General features: G+C 49.4%; 1 protein-coding gene across 1 annotated transcript in view; it reads left to right on the top strand.

The window, feature by feature from the left end:
* DST (dystonin) overlaps positions 1–17,121 on the top strand; it is a 462,451-nt gene that overhangs the window by 305,156 nt on the left and 140,174 nt on the right. Inside the window, exons 41-43 of the mRNA XM_055002047.1 lie at positions 6,441–6,725; positions 7,743–8,288; positions 15,907–16,083. Coding sequence (XP_054858022.1) covers positions 6,441–6,725; positions 7,743–8,288; positions 15,907–16,083 — 1,008 coding nt within the window. The remainder of the gene's footprint in view (positions 1–6,440; positions 6,726–7,742; positions 8,289–15,906; positions 16,084–17,121) is intronic.

The raw sequence follows: 17,121 nt of genomic DNA, 5'->3' as shown, positions 1-17,121 counted from the left end.
TACCGCCTATGGCCGAGGAAGAGGAGCGGGAAGGGGTCGCGCGGCAAAATAACAGCACACACACACCTTGGCTGGGTAAAAAATGGCCACAACTTTATTAACATAACAATAGCAACAGGAGTATTGGCGCGGCATGTGGATCGGATCCACCGGACTGCATCGGCTGACCCGCCTGCCAGCCGATGACCCCCGCCCCCCTCAGGCGCCCGCTGAGGGGGGGGACCAGAGGAGTGGCATTGTGAAGGGGGGAGGTCACCTGGTGTACACCCTTGGTGATCCCCCTGCCACCTGGGAGGGAGAATGCCCCGGCAGCCCCCGAGCTGGGCGTGCCTTCATACTCCCTCCCAAGATTCCTTATGGGAATCCCCTGCCTGGGGAGCCTGCGCCCGAGGGCCCGGCTCCCCAACAAATGGGATCCGATCCAATGCCCAACCGCCACCAGAGCCACAAGTGGCTCCCGCCAACACTCCTACCGCTGTAGCCACTCCAGCAGGCCATCCCGCAGGTCCTGCAACCAGATGTCATTGCCCCAGCTGGAAAGATGAACCCCGTCCGGACGAAACAAGGGGGCCACGCGATGTGAAATGTCCCAGTGAGTGATCAAGGAGCCTCCGACTGCCGCCACGTGTTGGCCCATGGCATGCGCCAGCTTCTGCCTGACGGTTTCCATCTTCCCGGGGGACCGGGCCCCCCGCCAGCAACACCTCTGGAGTAAGTCTGACCAAATGATGGCGGTCTGTGGGAAGAGACCCTGCAGGAGTCCCAAGTCGGCGCACATGGCTCGCCTGAGTTCAGGGCCTTCTCGCTTGCCCAGATCGTTCTCGCCCAGCTGTATGACCAACGCATCTGGTGGACCGGACTGGCGCGACTGCCGTTGCAGCATGGGGACCAGGGCCTCCCATAGCATTCCTCGCACACCTAGCCAGCGAAGGTTGAGGTGTTTCTCCAGACCCACGTGCCGACCCCAGCCAGATGCCTCCGCGTACTTGCCAGCCCAATGCACGATGCTGTGCCCGCAGATCCACACCGTTCTCCTCCGCCCTACCAAGGAAAAGCATAAGACCGCACATTAATGCCCGGCACCGCCAGACGGGCGAATGTAGGTCTGGAACGCCCTGGACCGCCACCGCCCGATGGCTTTTATGGCCGCGGTGGGCAGACCTCGCTCATGCGCCTCTGTGGCTGCGCCAATGCGGAAAGAATGAGTACCGAAATCCTGGGAGGGGAGCCCCAGGGCCCGTATGCAGGAGCGCAAGACAGCCGCGAACTGGTAGCGGGTGAGGGGGGAGTTATCCCTGTGCACGAGGAGTGGCCCGAGGAGGGCAGGCCGCAGACCCAGGTACTCTCCCACCGCCCGGACCGGGCACAGGGCCCGGTTGCTGTAGGGCCGGAGGGTGATGGTATGCCCCCTCCCCCGCTGGTCCGTCTTGGAATGGCGCACAGTGATGGAGACCCGGCGAGGGGTCCAGTCAATGTCGCTAACCCGCAGCGCCCTGGCACCGTCGCCTGACCGGGAGCCCGAGACCAGCTCGCCCACCCTGAACGCCCCGAAGAAGGCTAATAAAAAGGCTGCGCGGAACAGCTGGGCCTCGAAGGGGGACCAGCAGAGGTCTGGCACCACGCGGAGGATCCCCTTCAGCATGGCTAAGGTAATGGGCTGCCTGTGGTCTGGAGGAGGGGGGGCCAGACGCGCCCAACCCTCCACCGCTCTGCGCACCAAGAAGCCGCCGCAAGGGTCCGGGTGACCTGCAGCCTTGCAGAAGAAGGCGATAGCTGACAGGTCCCTCCGCATGGTCCTGGTAGATAGGCCCAGCTCGCGGAGGTGGGCCAAATACTGCAGCACCGTGTCTTGGGTTGCCGGCCCCGCCGCCCCACCCCCGCAGCCCTCGGCAAATGATTGAAATCTGGATGCCGCTGCGGTGTAGGCCCGGAGGGTGGAAGGTGCCACCGAGCACAGAACTCCCTGCATTATGGACTCCCTCCAAGTTGCCACAGTTCCTCCGGGAATGGGTCGGGCTCTCGATGAGCCTCCGGCGCCAGCGAGAAGAATCTCTCCATCTGGAAGCGAGATAATGCATCTGCCAGGTCGTTGCTTACCCCTGCTATATGTCGGGCAGAGAAGGTGATGTTAAAATCAAGACAGCATAAAACGAAACGGCGGACCAGACGCATAACCCGCTCAGAGCGAGAAGACTGGCGGGAAATAACCTTCACCGCTGCCATGTTGTCACACCAGAATGTGACCCGCTTGTCCCGCAGGAGCTCCCCCCACATGGACACGGCAACCAGGATGGGAAACAGTTCCAGGAAGGTCAGGTCCCGGAGGATACCGGCCCCCGCCCACGTGGCCGGCCAGCGCTGGGCGCACCAGCGGCCTCTGAAATAGACCCCGAACCCCTGGCTCCCGGCAGCGTCGGAATGGACCTGCAGATCTGTCCCTAGGTCCAGTGGGTCCTGCCAGAGAGAGACCCCATTGAATTTGCCCAGGAATTCGAGCCAGACCCGCAAATCGGCCCTGAGGCCTGCGGTGATCCGTATCCGGTGGTGAGGGGAGGTGACCCCCCGGCAGGCCTGCGCGAGGCGGGCACAGAAGGCCCGCCCCGGGGAAACCACCCTGCAGGCGAAATTAAGATGGCCGATTATGGACTGCAGCTCCCTAAGGGTGCACTTAGAGCGGGGAAGGATGCTGGTGATCAGGTCCCGCAGGCGAGCAAGCTTATCCCTGGGGAGGCGGGACAGCCCGGCCACCGAGTCCAGTTCGATCCCCAAATAGGTGAGTCGCGAGGTCGGGCCCTCGGTCTTTTCCCGGGCCAGGGGGACTCCCAGTTCAGCGGCCAAGGCCTGGAAGGTGCTGAGCCGGGTAGCGCAGCACGAGCTGTTGGGCGGAGCCATGATGAGGAAGTCATCCAAGTAATGAGTAATAAATGGAGACCCCATGCGGTCCTTGGCTACCCATTCCAAGAACGTGCTAAAGGTCTCAAAGGCCGCGCAGGCGACGGAGCACCCCATGGGCATGGCCTTGTCCACATACCAGCGATCCTGAAACTTAAAACCCAGCAAGCAATGATCCCCCGGGTGAACTGGCAGCAAACGGAAAGCCGACTGAACATCACACTTGGCCATGAGGGCCCCCCGCCCGCAAGCCCTGACCAGGCGCACTGCATGGTCGAAAGATGCATACCTGACCGCGCACAATTCAGAGGGGATGGCCTCGTTGACCGAGGACCCCTTGGGGTATGACAGATGGTGTATAAGCCGAAACTCCCCAGGGGCTTTCTTAGGAACGACCCCCAGGGGCGACACCCTCAGGTTAGGTAGGGGCGGACTGGAGAAGGGGCCTGCTACGCGTCCGGCTGCTACCTCCTTGGCGATCTTGGTCGCCACCACCTCAGGAAGCTCCCTGGCAGACTTGAGATTCCCCGATGAGGAAGCCACCCGCGGCCCCGTGTATGGGATGTGAAAGCCCGACGCGAATCCCTCCCGCAAGTACTTCGCTGCCTCCCTGTTGGGGTAACGCGCCAGTAGGGGGAGCAGAGCGCGAAGCCGAACAGGGGTATGGGCAAGCCCCAGGCCCCCAAGGGGGGGGCTAATTGCCGCTGGAGGGCTGTGCGGTGGAGGCGGCCGATCCCCCGTCCTTGCGGGAATTGTTGGAGGACCGGCCCCCACGAAAGGGGTGTGGGGGGTTACCCCCCCGTGGGCAGGACGGGCGCGGGTGAGGCCCACCACAGGAGTCACAATTGTGTTCGAACCGGCACTTCGTGCGCTGGCATTTCCCCTGGTTGTACTCCCAGCACACACCCCGGGATTTGTCCCTGCGAGGCTGCCACCGCCCCCCCCGACCAGGGTCACTCTTTCCCTTCATGTGCGGACCCACCAGCCATAGCCAGAGCTTCTGGCTAATGAGATCCCAGCGGGCCCTGGGATTGTGGGAGGCCCTCTTTCGGAAGGCCTCGTCATAATCCATGGCTGCGGGTTCCCCCGCCAAGGCCCGTGCCCGCAGGACATTCCCCAGGTGATTGGTCAGGTGCCAGCCCCGCTCGGGGTACGCGGCCTGGACGACCCCCATATAGACCGTAAATCCCTCGAGCCAGTTGGCGAATGTCCGCTCGGCGACCTCCTTCTTGCCCCCCCGTTTGTCCCGCTTGGCCGGAGGTGCGCATCTCCCGTCCTCCGCCTCTGGGCGGAGTAAGGAAAAGACGTCTACGTAGTAGCCGTCCAAAATGCGTTCCCTGACCTTGCGTGACAAATGAATCCCCGGGGGGTCCTCATCATCTGTGAACGAGGCAACCTGTGGGGGGGCTTCCGTGGGGCCCCAAACCTCCTTAGGGTCACCCTCCCCGGACTGGGACCTGTCCCTCCTCCGCTGGGCCCAACCCGGGAGGCCAGGGGCCCTGGCAGCCACCTCAAAATACTCCCCCCCCCGCCGCCCCTTCATCCGAGGAGGAGGACTCACCTGAAGTCCAGTCGCTGTCTGTTTCCTCCCTCTGATGGCGGCGCCTCCCCTTCCTGCGGGATGTCCTCTTACGCTTGGCTGACCTCCGGCGCTCCTCACTGCTGCTGCTGTCTGAGCTGGAGGAGGAACGGGCTTCCTGGCGTTGAGCGACTCCACGGCCTCTCTTCACCTTCTCTCGCGGTTTGCGTTGGGAGGCCTCACCAGGCTCAAGGGCCGGCTGACCTGCCCCGGGCCCGGAGCTTCCCAGGTGCTCCACCCGCTCGGTAAGGCGCTGCAAGGCCCGGGAAATATCCAGGAGGGCACTAGGGCTGGCCTCCCCCGCCGCCCCTTGAACTTTTGCCCTCCCTGTGATCTGGGCTCTGGGCCCTCTGGCAGTGGCCCTTTTTTGGCTGCTTGCCTGCCTGCCCCCTGAAGCGGCCTCCCCTGCCCCCTGGCTGTATGGTGTTCCCCCCCTGTGGGCTGCTGCCCTCCTCCCAGACGAGGGTGGGGCAGCTGGTGCTGGCCTGTTGCGGGATGCTGGCCCCCCCGCCGACCTGGGCCTGCTGCCCGTCGTGCCCCTGCTCCCACGTGCGGCCGTTTTTTGGGTTCCCGCGGGTGCTTGTGCGGCCCCCGCGGGTGCGCTGCGTGCGCCGGCCCTGGTCCCTGCTGGGGCCCTCCTTTTGCTTGGTGCCATGCCTCCCCCCCACCAACCAGCACAGCCCAGGAGGATTTGGGAAGCCGGGCAAGAGGAATGAGCGGAAGGTGCGAGTGCCGCCGCTTGGCGCCTGCCCCGCTGGCCGCCCCGCTCGTGCTCTCCTCCACCCGGACTCCTCCCCGGTGCCTCCTCCCTTGTCGGGCCACCAACCCGCAGGCCCGGGAGGGTATGGGAAGCTGGCCAAGGGGAAGTGCCGCCGCTTGCGTGCTCGGCGCCCCCCCACCCGGACGCGGCTCGACCGCCCGCGCCTCTTCCCCGGTGCCTTCTCTTCCGCCGGGCCGCGGGACCGGGTTCGGGAACCACGAGGGGCTCAGCTAGACCCCTCCGGGCAACCCGACCCGCCGCGCCTCGCCCGGGCTTCCGCCGCCTCTTCGGCTCCTCTTCCTCCCGTTCTCTTCAGCGTGCAGAGCCGACCGCTCTGCTCGCTCGCCGCCGCCGAAGTGGGCGGGGGCGGATCCGGCAGCCGGCTAAATACCCGGCCGCCGGACCTTGGAGGGAACCGCCGCCGGGCCGCGAGGCTGGCCCCGCCCACCGCCGGCTCGACTCCGGGCCGCCGCGATTGGCTGGCCCGGAGTTTGAACCGATTGGTCGCTGGCCCGCCCGGAGCATGCCGGGCGAGCCAGCGAGCAAGCGGCCGCCGCGGTTCCCGCTCCTCCGCCCGCCGGCGGCAACAGGAGGCGCAGGTAAGTCTGGGCCCCCCATTTCTGTGGTTTAAGGATGAGGGAACGTCATAGCAGTATATAGGATTCCTTTTCAGAATAGGTAGGTTCAGAGATACCCTCCTCCCTTCAAAAACTCTCCCTTCCCTTCTCTCTGTTCTCCTTCCAAGACCCACTCTGACCCTATCCCAGCCAGCTGACCTTTCAGTACTTCTCACCAGTGGGTCATAAATCAGGTTCCTCCTTTTTCTATCATATGAATTCCTGTCCCATCCTTGCAACTCATTGGTGGTTAAAGATGGGTCTCAGATCTGAAAGGGCTGAAGAACATTGATCTAGATAATATTTTCTTCAATTGTGCATCTCTTAGAAATGGGAAGTTCCATTTAATTTCTAATCTAAATATGTATAAAAATATACATTATGTCTGGATATTTATTTATTAACTAATGTATTTGTACCTTGCCTTACTTTTTGACTCAAGGTGGCTTACAAGTGATAATAACATTACAGATTAAAACTAAAGCCCCAGATACCCATTAAAGATGCCTGTTGTTTATCAGAAGTTCTTGCATGTAAACAAACAAACATTCAGTAACATTCAAGCATTCGTTCTTGGCTTTTAATTGTGCAGGTTGCAGCTAGAGAGCAGCTGGAAGAGAGCAAAACTACAATAGAAAATCTTTTGGATTGGTTGTCTAAGATAGACAAGGATGTTGAACATGGGGAAAAGAAATGCCAGCCAGTCATCAAGCAGAATGGCAACCATTTCCAAGAAGGGGATGAAGAAGGTTTGGTCGGAGAAGATGATGAGGTCAATGGTAACTTGCTTGAAATCCAGCAGCAGAATGAATCCCAAGTGGACGGAGAAGTAAAATCCAAGGAGGATAACCTCAACAAGCAGTATCAGAAAGTCAAGGTACTATATGCGTACACCAGTCTCTCTGAAAATGTATCAGTTTCTGCAGATTTTGTGCCGTTTTTTGAAATAACATGGGATGGGTATAGCATGGTCCAATTATGTATAACAGGTCCTGCTATCTCTACCTTGAATACTTTGAGGTATTCAGTGTAACAAGGTGGCCGAGTTGCTGCTGTCCTTGTGCCAACATTATTTATCTCTATATTTATTTAATTATATCCCACCTTTCTCCCCAGTGGGGACCCAGAGTAGATTACAATATCATCTCCCCTCCTCCATTTTATCCTCACAACAGCAACCATGTGAGGTAAGTTACACTAAAAGAGGGATGGGCCCAAGGTTCCACGGTTCAGACATGTGTCTCTTGGAGCCCAGTCCAACACTAACCACCACATTGTGCTGACTGCCCTCTGTGCAAAATGAGGCCCATTGCAGCCCAGGGCCTTCTCCTCAGAGGTTTTAGCCCTTCAGTTTTCATACAGCCTTTGATGCAAAAGGTAGGCAATGATACTGTCCATCCCTCACCATACAGAATGCCTGAAAAGTGTATTCCTAACTTTGCCAATTTTTTCCGGAATGAAACTAGGAGGTTCTGTTGATCTGCTAGCTTTGAGCTGAAAGTTGTCAAAGCTCTGGGAAACAGGCACCCAGCAGAAGTTTTTAAAAGCCCCCATCTGGGCGTGCATGCAAGGAACTGTGGTGCACATATATAGGATCCCTCATTGGCTGCTCCATTATAGACAGCTCCATTCATGCACTTGTAATCATGGAGCTGTCGCAAAAAATCAATTCAAACAAGCTACTGTGTATATATTGGAGAAGTAATATGTAAAGGCTTAGAAATGGAGCTAGTTGGTACATCTGTAATCCATGAATTACATTCCTGGTGTTTTAAATTGTTCATTTATTCAGAACCATCTTTAAGTGGTGTGCTGGTTTCATATGACTGAATCATAAATTTGTCATGTTCTAGAGATAACCATGATAGTCACTTTGATTTTCTCCCTCCCCCAGGCTCAACATGATAAAATTATTTCACAACAGCAAGCTGTCATAATAGCCACCCAGTCAGCCCAAGCCCTGCTTGAGAAGCAAGGCCATCATCTTTCTTTAGAGGAGAAAGACAAGATACAAAGAAATATGAAGGAACTGAAGATGCAGTATGACACCACTTTAGCAGAATTGGAGCACAAGCTGAAGTTAACACGTTCTCTGCAAGAGGAGCTTGAGAAGTTTGACACAGACTACAGTGAGTTTGAAAGTTGGCTTCAGCAGGCAGAACAAGAACTTGAAAACCTGGAGACAGGTGCATCTGACTTTGGTGGCATAATCACCAAACTGAAAAGGCAAAAGAGTTTTTCAGAAGATGTCATTTCTCACAAAGGGGACTTGAGGTACATCACCATTTCTGGGCAGAGAGTACTGGATGCCGCTAAGTCATGTAATAAAAGAGAAGGCATCCGATATGACAAGGAAGGGATTGATAGTTCATCAACTTACACAGAAGTACAGAGTAAGCTGGATGGTGCAGCAGGTCGCTTTAAATCTCTCTATTCCAAGGTAAATGAGCATGCAAGCATGTGGAAATACATATATGAAAGAAGTTGCCTTGACTCGTTGAATCGTTACATGAAATTGAATGTTGTCTATGTTTTCCATATATGGAAGCAACAAGAATAATCCAGAGGAGATCCTGTCTAGCATTATTTCCTTGTTGCATTTGTTTGCATCATATTTTTTTCTCAGTCTTGGGCCAGTCCAGATGGACATCTGAGCTAGGGATCAAAATTGGGCTTTCAGGGTCATGTACACCTTCTCCCAACCCCATCATTTGTATGGATGCTGTACGATTTCCGGCTGTGAACAACCTTGAGCCCGTTTGGGGAAATGCAACAGATAAACTTTTTCAAAAAACAATCCAAAATTTTCACAAACTTTCTCCAGCCCGATGGTTGTTGTGGATTTTCCGGGCTGTATAGCCGTGGTCTTGGCATTGTAGTTCCTGTCGTTTCGCCAGCAGCTGTGGCTGGCATCTTCAGAGGTGTAGCACCAAAGGTGTAGTTTCTCCAGCCCTTTCTGATGACCTTGTGTAGCCTAGTGACTAGCCGTGCTATCTTAAGCTTCTGAGTCCATTGGCTGCTTAGGATGGCACTGCTTGAGAATGAACCATAAGCTAGAAAATCTTGGCTTAAATCTCATCCCTGCCGCTAATGTCTTTCTCAGACCCTTAAAATGAGTATTATTAATATTCCTCCCTATGTCAGGGTTATTTATATGTGATCATTGTCAAAGCAAGTGTGTGCTTAAAACTCAACTAGGGAAACCTGGATATAAGTAAGATTTTCACAGGAGCAAAACCAGTTTCTCATTAATCTGTTTTGTTTCATGTTAATCCGTTTTGTCCATGTCTCCCTGAATCAGAATTGTAGTTGTACATCGAAACCGAGTCTTAATATTTTTCAGGTAACTATGTTAAATGATACATCCATGGTAATCGTAGGAGACTGACAAAAACAATAACTGAAACATGGAAGAGAAATTGCCTAAATATTTGCTTTCCCCATATTAAGCGATATTTGATCTCCTTAGAGAATCCCATTTTCCGCCCTTGTCACTTACTGTGGTATTTAAAATGTGGACCTGAAGGACAAACTATGTTATGAGGGAGATCTGTGATTACAGCTTCTAATATATTTTGTATTATTTATAAAGCTTCAGAGGCCCCAGCTTTAGATGTCTATCATGGTTTCCTCATTTATTCCTGCTGGGCGAATAGATTCAAATTTATAAAACAATAGACTTATAATCCTGGTTGGGAAGGCAGAGATCTTGAAAGACATTGCGCTTCAGCTGATACTGGGGTTCTGCAGATTCTTGCTGACTCAGTTAAGAACCTGGGGGCCATACTGGACCCAGTATTATTTCTGGGGAAGCATGTTAATGTAGCTGCAAAAAACCCACTTCCTTCCAAATCAGTCTAGCCCCTCCCAAATGCCCCCCTACCATGACATGGTTGATCTGGAATACTGTGTACAATTCTGGTCACCACACCTCAAAGAAGATATTATAGCACTGAAAAAAGGGCAGAAAAGGGCAACTAGAATGATTAAAGGGTTGGAACACTTCCCCTATGAAGCAAGGTTAAAGCGCTTGGGGTTCTTTAGCTTGGAGAAACGACAACTGAGGGGTGATATGATAGAGGCTTACAAGATTATGCATGGAATAGAGAAGGTAGAGAGAGAAGTATTTTTCTCCCTCTCTCACAATACAAGAACTTGTGGGCACTCGATGAAATTGCTGAGCAGTCGGGTTAGAATGGATAAAAGGAAGTACTTCTTCACCCCAAAGAGTGATTAAAATGTGGAATTCACTGCCACATCCATCAGTGGGTATAAGCCACAAGATATAGATGGAACTCTCTGTCTAGGGCAGTGATGCTCTGTATTGTTGGTGTTTCGGGGGGCAATCAGTGGGACAGCTTCTAGTGTCCCTTCCCCACTGGCAGACCTTCTGAGGAAACCTGGGTTTTTTTGGCCACTGTGTGACACAGAGTGTTGGACTGGATGGGTCATTGGCCTGATCCAACATGGCTTCTCTTATGTTCTTATGGCCCCCTGGATCTACTCCACGGCAACATAGCAATTAGACTGCTGTAATGCATTCTGTGCCCTGACCTGGATAGCCCAGGTGAGCCTGATCTCATCAGATCTAGAAAGCTAAACGGGTTCAGCCTTGGTTAGTAATTGGATGGGAGACCTCCAAAGAAGACCAGGATTGCAGAGGCAGGCAATGGCAAACCATCTCTGTTAGTCTCTTGCCTTAAAAACCTCAGTAGGTGAGGTGGGCAGTCCCCATAAGTCAGCTATGCTGACTTACACAGGTCTTCCCTTGGAGTCAGCTCGAAGGCTCCAGTTGGTCCAGAATTCTGCAGCTTGGTCATTATCAGGAGCTAGATAGAGTACTCCTGTTCTGTGGTCACTCCACATCAGTTACTGAGATCTATGGGCAAGAGCAGCAACTGTCCTTATATGTGTTTTCTTTGTTGTGGCCTGCACCTTATGGAATGGCCTACCTGATGAGGTTAGGAAGGCTCCTACTCTCCTAGCTTTCCACAAACTACAAAACTGAATTATTAGGAGGGGTTTGTTTATACAGGTAATTAGGGCTGTAACTGTAACAAAATGATCCAGATGCTTTGGTAAAGGGATAGGGACTGCACTATACTACTGTGTACTGTCTTTTGCTGTAAGTATGAAAAGGGATGAAAACTGCCCCCATTGTGTAATCATACCAAATCTCATCCTCGCTCCCACAGTTGCTTTTTAACATTCAAAATATATCAGGAGATCTGACCAAATCTACCATGTAATGTGTAAGTTGATCCTAAGGCAACTTAAAATCTAGGTCTAACAGTCTGTTCCAAAACAGATCTTGGATGCTTTAGAGGACTGGAAAAAATATTGTGCGGGGTTTGCTTCTTTGCCTGGGCGGTTTTGGCAGAATTCTATTCTGGTATGTCGACTTAATGACATCTGTGAGCTTAATGAACTCTGTGAGCATTCTAACAACTCTTTAATGTGCCAGAACAGCTGTCTTCACAGTTGCTTCTCGGTGTACCCAGAGATCAGGCCACAAAACCACAGCCAACATTTGAGTTGTGGTGGTGGCATGAGTCGAGATCCAGTCATGTGATTAAGGAATCTGGTTAATACTTAGCCCATGGACAATAATTCATACCGTGATACGCTGAAAGGGTCATAACTCATAAGTCATCTCACAGATCATGATAACCAAGGATGCTGTAAGCCTCATGAATGTTTCAGACATTTGCATGTTACAGTGTACTGCAGAAACCATTAACACTGCACTGAGTCATTGATCACATTTTCATGGAACTGTTTGAAGATTATGTGTCAGTGTATCCCATCTCACTTTAGCCCACAAAACCCTGTGTCAAAAGGTCTTCAAAAAGAACTGCTGCTGCTGCTGCTGGAACTGCTGCTGCTTCAATATTATGCATGGCAATGGATACTATCTTTTAGTGAGATTGGGTATAAGCGATGAAGGAAGAGAGAGAGAGGCTGAAATACACACAGATGAAGGCCAGTACACAATTTCTTCTCCTTAAAATCCCTAGATCACACATACAGCTGGAAGGACTGAACTAATAGTTGTGCAAAGGAAGCTGACTGCTATGAGCATTTCTCCAAATGACATATTTTATACTTTGTATTTAACAGGTTTTATTTGGTTAACTGTTGAATTGTATCATTCTGTACTTTGAATTACTGAAACTGCTTATGACCTGTTGGTCTGTGAGCGTGAAATAAAGGACTTACGAGCATGAATATTAAATAGCTTAGCTAGCAAATCCAGCAGTGGGGCAACTTATATGGTACCATGTTAGGTTCTTTATTTGTTGACTCTGCAAACAATGACCATCCATTCAGAATTCACAGTTCAGCATGTGAGATTTTGAGTTTCACAGAAATCTTCTAGTAGCTGAATATTCATGGAAATCAGTGGTGAGCTATATATATATTAATATATATATTATATATTATATATATATATATATATATAACTGATATTAAGCAGGCTTATTGAAGGGCCAAGAACAAAACTGAAGAAAAGCACAGCAAGTCATTATATCTACGCTGAAAATTAAGTTTAGAAATTACATTTTTTTAAAATTACCAATTACTAGCCTTACAAGTTCAGTCTAAAAGAGACTTGAATTTTGTTCATTAAACGCAGGATTCTAAAGACCGAGCCTTTTTTGATGCATACAAAAATCAACAGTATGACTTTGTCTATGACTATTTCTTAAGGTTTAATGAGCTCCATCACTTACAAATGACTGGTGTGGCTTTTAAACATTTACCACTAGATGGAGCCAAACATCATGCAGTAAGTAAACATCTGGAGAAGAAAAATCTAAATGTACAGGAAAAAATGTTACACTGCTATACTGCTAACTGTTTTGTTTCATTGGAAACAGTCTGTGTGATATTTTCAAAGTGAAGTTTTCCTGTGTTCATGACAAGTCATCTAGGCCAGTGGTTCCCAACCTTTTGGATATGGTGATCCACAAGTTCAGATTTACTTGGTACATTGACCCAATCAGGGTCAGCCCAGGATTTTCTGGTGTCCTAGATGAAGTATGACCTTAGTGCCAGCATTCCATTTTATACCGTGGCAAACCGTATGTTTTTGAGAACCCAGCAAACACCCCATCCTACTATGAACCCTAAGAAAGTGGTATCCCAAACCACACAGCCTTTACATATGAGGGCTACACTCCAGCCTTCGACCACCCTCTTCTTCTTCATTACTCCCTCTACTCCCCTTTAAGATTCTAAGAAACTCGCTCTCAACATCAGGGCACATTTTACTTGATTCTTTATCAATCAACATGCATATGCAGTGGAGAAAAAAAAACTCATGTATGATATGGAAGAAGAAGAAGATGATGAAGATGATGAAGATGATGATAGTAATAACAATAGCAACTGTACTTGTACACTGCTCTTCTAGATAGATTAGTGCTCCACTCAGAGCAGTGAACAGTATTATCAGTATCCCCACAATACAGCTGGGGAGCTGGGGCTCAGAGGAGTGGCTTACCCAAGGCCACCTGCTGAGCTCATGGCAGTAGTGTCAGGCCTTGCCACAAATTAAGCACCAAATTTGGTTCTTATAAGAGCCACTTCACACAGGGTGATTTTCCTACTGAAATTTTACTCTACGTAGTAAAATGTACATACTTGTAAAGTTACTAATTGCCGGATGGCTTCCCCCACCCCCATTATTGTTGCAAAGGATGAGGAAACTGAGAATGTGAGAAGCTGGCATGGAAAAAGAAGAGAGAAAGAGAGCAATGTAAGGGGCAGGGGTGGCCATTGTGGGGGCATTTTCAGAACTAACTACCCACTTCTGGGTCCCAACTCACAGGTTGGGAAACACTTGTCTAGGCAACCATGGTATTAGTGCTATCTTTCCAAAGGTGGGGAGATAAATTCTATATAATGGCAACTAAAACCAAAACGGTCCCTTAAAAGCCTTGGTGTCGCTTTTAAAACTTACTACCAAGCGTCGTCTTCTCTCGGAGATACAGAGCCATCATGTCAGGTGGGGTAGCATGCTGTGCTAACTATGAGTGACTTTGCAGGATTTGAGTCCGGTGGCATCTTAGAGATCAACAAGATTTTGAGAGAGTAAGCTTTCAAAAGTCAGAGCTTCCTTCTTCAGAGCTTCAGCGACTGAAGAAGGAAGCTCTGACTCTCAAAAGCTTATGGGACTCTGATCCTGCTGTTCTTTTGCAGCTACCCACCTCTAATCTATGGGTGACTCCTCCTCCATGCCTTTTGTGGCCTGAATGTGCTGGGCTTTATGGCCCCTGTAGCTGTCATTCCTCATAGCCAACCACATGCATGTATATTCTGTTTCACACTTGGACTGCTTCTCAGGCTTACGCAGATGCCTATATACATATATAGTACTCATTCTAAGTTGCATTCAGTGAGTACTGCCAAGTTATTGGGTTGTTAGGAATACGCAGACCAATGAACATGTCCTGGTAACCTCTAGAGTGGAGTACTGTAATGTTCTCTCTGTGGTTTGGCTTTTGAAAAATATTCAGCAGCTTCAGTGAATTCACCAGCCTTCTTCTAGCAACAGTGACCAAACTGGGACCACTGTAACATTGGCGCTGAAAAAAATCAGTTGGTTAGGTTAGCCTTTAAAGCCCAAAATATTCTTAGCCTTGGTACGTGGAGAGTGCCATGTATCCTTCCTAATTTCTTGCAGCCTAACAAGCCTTGACCTCCCTCCAACTTAAGTTGGTCTTTGGTTGGAGGAAGAGACTCTTAAGTTGGAGGAAGTCTCCTTTGTTGGTGGGAAGGCTTCAGGCTTTGTACAATGGAATAATAGGATACATGTCGCTGTTTTCTTCCATGTGGATATTTGGTACACTAAAGAGGCCCTTTTAAACCTTACTTTTAGCTAACAACTAAAGAAGTGTAAAAGTAGGGCCTTCACTTTAGTGGCACCGATGCTATGAAAATCCCTTTTGAGGAAAGCTTGTAAGGCTAGTTCTATTGAAGTTATTTTTTTAAATTACAGACAACTTTATTGTGGCGAGCATTTACAGTATAAAGTGACTGGTTATTTGTTGCATTGGTTGCTGCTTGTAATGGTTGTTTCCTGAGCTCTCCAGAAGCCTGTGGCGATAAACACATTTAATATGACTTCTAAAATTTGCATTTTATGGCAGTGTAATTCATCTCTTCCTTCCAAATTTAAGACTGTCAGATTTAGAGTTGCCAGGTGTGATCTGGCAACCCATGAAATATGGAGAAGGCAAGGACATACAGGCATCCCTGGCACGATGACACTACTTTCAGTACAACCTGGAAATAACATCAACATGCCAGGAAAATGATGCTCTAGTACTCACCCCAAGCTGTAATGGTTTGACCATGAAGTTTTGGGAGAATGTTAGAGCATCACCTGACATGATGATGTCACTTCCGGGCCATTCTAGAAGTATCATCATGCCAGGGATGCCAGTCATCCCCCCATTTCACTCACCGTTTTCCTCTCGCCACCCAGCTGAGTGGCAGCAGGCAGAGGTGAGAGAGTACCAGAGGGGTCCCACCACCAGCTGACAATTGGCAGTCCTGATCAGATTATATTCCAGTGATTCTGCCTGTCTGTTGAAGCACTGCATGGTAACAGGACAGCAGCACATGGGGTTTCTATTTTGTTCCACAGCAAGTAGCAAAAGAAGACCACCAAAAGGCTACTAAAGTAATGGGGTGAGAAATGTTCTTTTACATGATCAAGTGAGATCATTGGGCAACCTTAACCTCAGTTGTTGTAAGGCACATGACACAGCAAACTTGCTCCATCTAAGTAGGTCTAGGTCTGACCAATGTCCTATATATGCTGCTTGGAGTTCTATGGTGGAAGAAAGGCAAAAGAGAAATGCCAGTATGTTTTTTTATTACAGAACAGTCTCTTGAGTGACAAAGCTGAAATATTTTGTAATAGTGATGCATAAAACATTTTGATAACTATAATCAGATATATTGGGAAGCCATTAAGATATTAAATATAATTCCTCTCACCCTATCTTTCTCCTCTTCAACACTATTTTCTCCTCTCCCCTTTTTAGTGCAGTATCCTTGGAAACAATCTCAAAGACCTGGTAGATAAATACCAGAATTATGAAGATGCTTCCTCTGGGCTTTTATCTGGACTTCAGGCCTCTGAAGAAGCTGTCAATAAACAACTTTCTGAGGCAGTTGCCGTGGATCCAAAAAATCTCCAGAGGCAACTAGAAGAGACCAAGGTACAACAATTGAAAAGATTTTGAGTTTTACTTTTAAGAGAAGAATTGATAAAGGGCTGTGATTTTTCTATGTGCCTGTTACATCTATCAACTAGATCCTTGAATTTTTTTCAGATTAGTGTAGCGTTTTACAGAAAAGTTGAAAGTCATGTTTGCTGAGTGAGTGACGAGTCTGGTTTCCAACCTGTCCATGGGAACCAAGACCACTTTAATGACTTTGATGGCTGTTCTGCGGCTAGAGATTAACAAAGGGAATAGAACTCTACTGAAGATCAATCATGTTGGGTCTCGTTTTTTACTTATATGAAGGGGCATGTATGAATAATACTTTTAATCTAGCTTCTTTCTTTTTTGACTAGGCATTCACAGCCAGTAGCTACTTATGCTTGTTATACTGTTCATTTACAGCCAATCTACAGACTGCCTCAGGGTTCTATTTTTTGTTCCCATTACAGATTAACTCATTTAGGAAGCCAGAGGTAAAAAGGTATCATCATTATATTGAAAACTTCCAGTTTTCTTTATCTCTTTCATCAGCACATTTCGTGGTAGTTGTGGTTCTGAGCAGTGAGTGGCAGCCATAGTTAAGTTGATTTGAGGTTGGCCAGTTTTGTGAGGGATAGGTAGAAAAGGCATTGTGGTTGGCATTCCATTGGGGAACTGAGATACAAAACCGGAATAAGATTTTAAGAGATCAGCTGCTACAATTCATTTCACTAATTAGTAATTTTTCTGGTTCAAGGAAGAGTTATTGGGCAGTCAGTGTGTTCATCCCTCCTACCCTATTGGCCCACTACACTGACAATAAAGGAGAAAGAGGATCATGCAGGAACTAATGTGGTGTAGAAGTTAAAGTGCCAGATTAGGAATTCAGAGGCACTGGTTCGAATTCCTATATGGTTAAGATGCTCATTGAATAGCATTGGGTCAGTTACTGTATCTTATAAGGTGTAACCTCTCTCACAAGGTAGAGGGGGGTGGAAAATCATGTTCAGTTCCCCAGGATTCTTGAAGGAACATCAAGAAAAAAATTTTAGA

This window comes from Eublepharis macularius, chromosome 1, assembly GCF_028583425.1.
Source record: "Eublepharis macularius isolate TG4126 chromosome 1, MPM_Emac_v1.0, whole genome shotgun sequence".
Classification (NCBI taxonomy): Eukaryota; Metazoa; Chordata; class Lepidosauria; order Squamata; family Eublepharidae; genus Eublepharis; species Eublepharis macularius.
The sequence above is the reverse complement of the archived record's forward strand: the minus strand, read 5'-3'. Positions and strand labels throughout refer to the sequence as shown.